At 41.2% G+C, this 6322-nt stretch overlaps 1 protein-coding gene across 1 annotated transcript in view; it reads right to left on the bottom strand.

Moving 5' to 3' along the window:
- LOC107573179 (myeloid leukemia factor 1-like) overlaps positions 1 to 6322 on the bottom strand; it is an 18179-nt gene that overhangs the window by 2819 nt on the left and 9038 nt on the right. Inside the window, exons 3-5 of the mRNA XM_016259626.1 lie at positions 2385 to 2462; positions 1928 to 2056; positions 1595 to 1847 (exon numbers count right to left, since the gene is read on the bottom strand). Of these exons, the coding sequence (XP_016115112.1) occupies positions 1595 to 1847; positions 1928 to 2056; positions 2385 to 2462 (460 nt within the window). The remainder of the gene's footprint in view (positions 1 to 1594; positions 1848 to 1927; positions 2057 to 2384; positions 2463 to 6322) is intronic.

The following is a 6322-nucleotide window of genomic DNA, read 5'->3' as shown; positions in this document are numbered from 1 at the left end:
TAACTTTTATTCTCGCTGTAGTATTGTTGTTGCCGCCGCCGCCATGCCGTGAAGACGCCGTGTGCTTCGTTGTGAAAGCGAAACTACTTTGTTTGTTCTTCCAAAAGAGGATGATATCTGCTTCACGCCTAGAGCTGATCCGTGCTGGTCGCTGAAGAAATACTACAACTTTGCGCTGTGGATCGCTGGATCGACTTTCACCGTGGACGAAGTGGAGTCCAGCCTGGAGTCATCACATGTGGTTGCCGCAAGCCTCCTTCGTCGAATCCGCTGGCCGCACCGTTCTCAAGCCCGCCGTGTGTGACGCTGTTTCGACTAGAAATCAGTGTTAAGTTGTATTTACAACACTGTTCCAGAACAGTTCAACCCAAATATTCAGATGTGTGCAGCACATTTTATGGAGGACTGTTTCCTGATCCTGGGAGAGTAGACTACAATGCCGGCTGTTCTGACTCACAGACTGTACGGACGTTTTTCTATATTTAAAGCGTTTTTATATTTTATATATATTTAAAGCAAGTTTTTTGGGCAGTGTAGAGTAGGGCTTGTTGTTTGTCATTTCTCCGATCACAAATGCAGACATGGTTTTATGTTTGCGCGGCGCGATGCAAACGCAACGCGTAAAAAGACAGTATAAGTCATTATAATCAGTAATTATGTCCCCACTGGAGGCAACAAATGCCTCGTTTGTAATGGGTTTTAATGTTTTTGTCTCGTCGCTCCAGCCGGACACGGCATCACAGTATGGTGAGGGGTTTTCAGACCGATGAGCTTTGTAAAAATCGATGCGTTTCAGAAAGGCGGGGCATAGAGGAGAAACAATAATGTACAGTATGTGGAAAATAATGTGCTTTTTGAACCTTAAACCGCATAAACACATTTCATTACACCAAATACACAAAAGAATGCTCTTTTTAGCAGCATCATATGACCCCTTTAAGACTTTATAGAAGTAAGGATTCAAAACTGTTGAGCAAATTGCTAAGTATTAGAAATAGCTTCTGCAGGTTTTATTAAGGTGAATTTGACTTTTTAAAGACCTTTTTATAACCAAACTAAAAAATTTAAGGAATAAGTGAAACATTAATATGGTCTCTAAATGTAAATGTCTTGTATTAGAATGCTTCAAAGTTAAAAAAAAATACTTAATTACTTAAAAACGAATCACCATTACTTTTTAATTCATTTAAAAAAACTGTTTAAGGCTTGAATAGCTCTGATCTCAAACACTAAAACTGGACTTCTGCAAAAAACGGATGCTCTTCCTCAGTATTTTTGTCTTGTTTTCCAGTGCAAATGTCTAAAGATTCTTAAATACAAGATGCATTTACAAAATGGCAGATATTTGTTCTTGTTTCAAGCAATCACTCATTTTGTTCAGTTTCTCAGGAAACAATGTACAAAAAAATGCATCTTGATTTGAGGATGTTTAGATATTTGTACTGGAAAACACAAATAGCTTGGAAGATGCTTATTTAATTTTTTTTGCAGTGCATGCAAAATTTAATGCATGACTTTATGAATTTAAGACCTATTTAGGCCTTAATTTGTGGAGAAGCGATTACTGAGCGAACATAACTAATAAAAAGAATACTTGTGCAGTAAAAGAAAATAGTAAAAGAGCATGCACTGAAAGCGTTTTTCACTGCTGCGAAACTGGTGTTTGTCTCTTTAAATGCTTCCTCACTTTCATCCATGTTCTGGAAGTCCTGGTTGAGCTCCTTCTCTCCGGTTTTCCCATTCTCTTTCCTCTCGATGACGTGGCCTCTGTCCTGGATGTGATGGGCGATGGACATCTTCTGCAGTCCGCTCTCAGAGTCCTTCAGACTCCTCCTGGTCTCCTTTATCTGAACACAGCATAAAGCACCCATCATAACACTGATCCGCAGGAGGTGCTGCGGTGTGAGTGTTCGAGAGCAGGACTCACTCCTCCAGGAGCACAGCGCGTCTGAGACGAGGCCTGGAAGACTTTGGCCGGCTCGTCTCCCATCTTAGAGTACGTCATGACGGAGGAAGAGGAATACGAGTGGCTGTTGGGGTCTGACGCCATGTTCTCCTAAAAAAAGAAACAGTTACAAAAACATCTCAGGGACGCTGAATTCAGTCGAGGAATCGGGAGTCACCGGCTCATACTGACTGGTTGTTTGTACAATGAAAGACACACTTTTACAACAAAGTTCATTTGTGATAAGTGCTACTTAAAAATCTTGAAAGAATCCGAATCACTGAATTGCTTACAACTGCCATCCCTACTGATGAATAAGAAAACAGCTCATTATAAAAAAACCATTTCAAAAGAACAGCGTGTTTCAACATCCTTGTATGAGGTCTATTCATTCTAATCCGTGAAAGATGGTCACTGATGCGGTGTTGAAGAGACTTACTACATTTCTATGCATGGCCTCCATCCTGTTCCTCATGCTGTCCATCATAGCGAAAGGATTGTTAAAGAAATCCAGCTCCTGTTGACATTAATCACACACATTTACTGAGCTTGCTTCACATGCACGTACATGTTTCTCTATATATACTGCAGACAGCAGTTATTCAAACTTAACTCTCCTTACAGACTGTCTTTAAATCCGTTTTCTTATATTTAGAGCTTAAATGCAGACTGTGTGATGCTGTGATGTTTTTTGGCGTGTATGAAGTTGCATGAAGTTGTGCTACCAGAGTTAACATGAAATGCATCTGCAACCCATTCTGACCCATTCGGATTTCAAAACAGGAACTTTATTTTCTCCATTGAGAACTGATATGAATTCTAACATGCGGAAGTGACATGTTAAGCAGTGTCCTGTAGTGTGATGTACTATACCTCAATGTGCTTTAATTAATACAATAAATTACTAAATATTATAGTTAATTGAAAGACTACATGGAATTTTTGTTCTTTTGAATATGCATTTGTCACTGCAGGACTACTGAAGCAAACTGCAAACATATTTAAAATGTATAAAGTGTAGAAGAAATGGTGACCTGTTATGATTGTTAAATACATTTTTCTTATACATTCGAATAAACTATAACATCATATCTTTATGGCGGAAAAAGCTTTTTTTTTATAATTAATGTGCTTTTGTATTGAATGTATACTATTAAAAAAACTGTACTTGCAGATAAAATAATATTACTGATATAAAAGGCCACTTTAATCTGTTATTATTTTGATGTGTTGACTAACATGCTAAAACACACTTGAAATGTAGTGTGTTATTCAATATTAGATTAAAAGCTAATATATTTAAAATGTTCTAAATTGCAGCTTCATCATTACAACTGTGTAATTACAAGTGTATTTAAATACATGACATACAAGTTTCAATAGAAATTATATAACGACAAAATATATAATTTAAGTTACCATAAGTGCTTGTCAGTACATTCAGCAGTAATGTAAGCATATTTCAAAGACAAAAGAAGTAATTATGAAATTACATAACTCCTACTTAGGTGGGTCAAAAAGCATTAAATTCAACAGATTGCATCTAACAATAACACATTTTCATTTAATCCAAAAGCATTTCATTCAGTTCACTTTTAAAGTAAATTCCTTTATATTCTAGAACATTATTTCTGTAATAAGTGCTCTTTTTAAAAATATAATAAAGTGTGCATGATTTTCAGAAGGGATATCAATGTTGTCAGCAACTTTTAACAATGTTTTATTGGCCACAATGATACTACCATGATTTATAATTACACAAGAGTTTAAATGATCAATATGATTGATTGATTATTTATTTTGTGCATTACAGTAATGAGAAAAAAAATAGCTAATGTTTAGAATTTTGGGCTCGGGAGGTTATTAATTGTCAAAGGGGGGAAAAATCACACAAAATATAACTGCAAAATATACATGTTCTTGGCTAATTCAGTTTCTTTTCATTTTGGAGTTTAATGAAACGTTTCATGAAAGTTTCCATGAGATTCACATCTGTATGAACAAAATGGAGAATAAAATGGTACAATGTGTGAAAAGACAATTGTATGTGTTTGTGTGGATGGACTGAAGAACTATGTGTGAAAAATGTCACAATAAACACAAAAAACTAAACATGCAGGACAATCACACTTAGTTAAACACACCTACAGATGATGAGAAGGACAAACACTCACTGAAAACACAGGGCTACATACACAAGGGCAACTTAATAATGAACAGGTGCAGCTAATTACCAACCATGGAGACAAACAAGCCGAAAACAGGACTGAACAATAAGGAGGCACAGAAAACACAGAAACAAGATGAAAACTAAACAGAGCGTAATCCTGACAAAAGCATGAATGCTTCAGTAACTCTTGGTGCTGAGAGCTCTGGATGACTCCCAAAATTGGTAGCTGTCTCTGGTTATGGCGTCTAATAATGGAGAAGCAGCTCGTGTTTCTCTGAAGGTTTCTCCTCAAGCTAATAAAGCCCCTAGAGAGCACGGCTCGGCTATCTGCTCGCGCTGGAGTGTATATTTAACCCGCCGGAGGAAGGGTCACGAACGCTATTTTAGGTGGGCTGTGCTTGGAAGACACAGGGCTGAGGTCACGACTCATTTATGCTGCATGCTTTCACAGCGCTGGTCTCATCTGGGCAGAAGAACAGACCCACTGGGAAAACACTTTTGATTTAGCAAATGAGCCACACAGCAGAGCTCTCCGAAGACGACACGGTTCTGGGAATGATCACGACATCAGTAACACCTCGGATGCGGCCTTAACATTGAAAACATTTCTCAGGTTGCTCTGTTACTAAATGCACATGTGACTCTGCTACCGCAATGTTGCCAAATGTGCAGAAGTAATTTACACGATCAAATGATGATCACCATGTGAAGCAGCCAACCGGAAGGGAAATGTCATAGTCCAATAATTGTTCACTTTAAAAAACCTATTCTAGCTAACAGTGAACTAGTTTAGTTAACTGCAACAGCGGCTTGAGCGCACTGTCCTGTCTGCGTCTGAGAATGTGTTACTCGACAGCAGCGATTTGTTCTGCCAATAGCCATAATCCAAAAATATTCAGATCCTCTACCAGTGGTTTCTGACCGTCTCAAGAACACGGCACACACAAACAGCAAGAAAATTTGCTGAAATCACCAGCTCAGATCTGATTAGCTGGGCTTTCGATTATGAAAATAGTGTGGTATTTGGGTAGGGAGAGCACCTGTCCCGTATTTGGCAGGACAGTCCTGAAACTTAAAGCCAGGGGCTAAATTTGGTTTAGGAAAATGAACGGGAATACAATCATCTGACCTGAATGCTTCTTCAACCACTGTATTTGTGTTTTTACAATTTATGTCACGGTGCGTGTGGAGAGATGAAGCGAGGACTCAAGTGCAGGATGAAGGGTTCTTTCTTTTAATAATAAAATTAAACAAAAACAAACTAAAACAACCCCGAGAGGGAAAAACAGACAGGCAGGCTAGGAACTGCACTACATGCAGACATAACACACACAATGAAAAATGACGGATCAGTACAGGATTACAGACACTAGGAGAATAAATAGGAAACCAAATGAGGAGGCTAGCGAGGGAGACACAGGTGGAGCAACTTAAACAATAATGAGGTAACAAGATGGGCGGGGCAAGACAATAGACAGGAGAGAGCACATGGCAACAAACAAACACAACACAAGCCATGTGCTCACATAACACAGTGTCATCTGGTGGCCATCCTGGGCACACCTGCTGAAGACTGTGACAGAACCCCACCCCTCCCCTAAGAAAAGAATTCCCGGAGGGAGGCGGGAGGGATGGTGGGCCAGGCCTGTGTAGTGGAAGAGGGCCTGGAGATAGAGGTAAACCAGGGTGCCAGGGTGGGCAGGAGGCTAGGGCGGGGCCGGCAGCTTGGCAGGCAGCAAGAGCAGAGCCTGCCTCAGAGGAGGGAGCCGGCTTGGGCGGAGCCGGCAGGGCATGGAGCTTGAGCTTGGGCGGAGCCGGCAGGGCATGGAGCTTGAGCTTGGGCGGAGCCGGCAGGACATGAAGCTCGAGCTTGGGCGGAGCCGGCAGGACATGGAGCTTGAGCTTGAGCGGAGCCGGCAGGACATGAAGCTTGAGCTTGGTCGGAGCTGGCAGTGCATGAAGCTTGAGCTTGGGCGGAGCCGGCAGGGCATGGAGCTTGAGCTTGGGCGGAGCTGGCAGTGCATGAAGCTTGAGCTTGGGCGGAGCCGGCAGGGCATGGAGCTTGAGCTTGGGCGGAGCTGGCAGTGCATGAAGCTTGAGCTTGGGCGGAGCCGGCAGGGCATGGAGCTTGAGCTTGGGCGGAGCTGGCAGTGCATGAAGCTTGAGCTTGGGCGGAGCCGGCAGGGCATGGATGCTTGCCAATCCTC

This window comes from Sinocyclocheilus grahami, unplaced genomic scaffold, assembly GCF_001515645.1.
Source record: "Sinocyclocheilus grahami isolate Dianchi unplaced genomic scaffold, SAMN03320097.WGS_v1.1 scaffold1887.1, whole genome shotgun sequence".
In the NCBI taxonomy this organism is placed as follows: domain Eukaryota; kingdom Metazoa; phylum Chordata; class Actinopteri; order Cypriniformes; family Cyprinidae; genus Sinocyclocheilus; species Sinocyclocheilus grahami.
The sequence above is the reverse complement of the archived record's forward strand: the minus strand, read 5'-3'. Positions and strand labels throughout refer to the sequence as shown.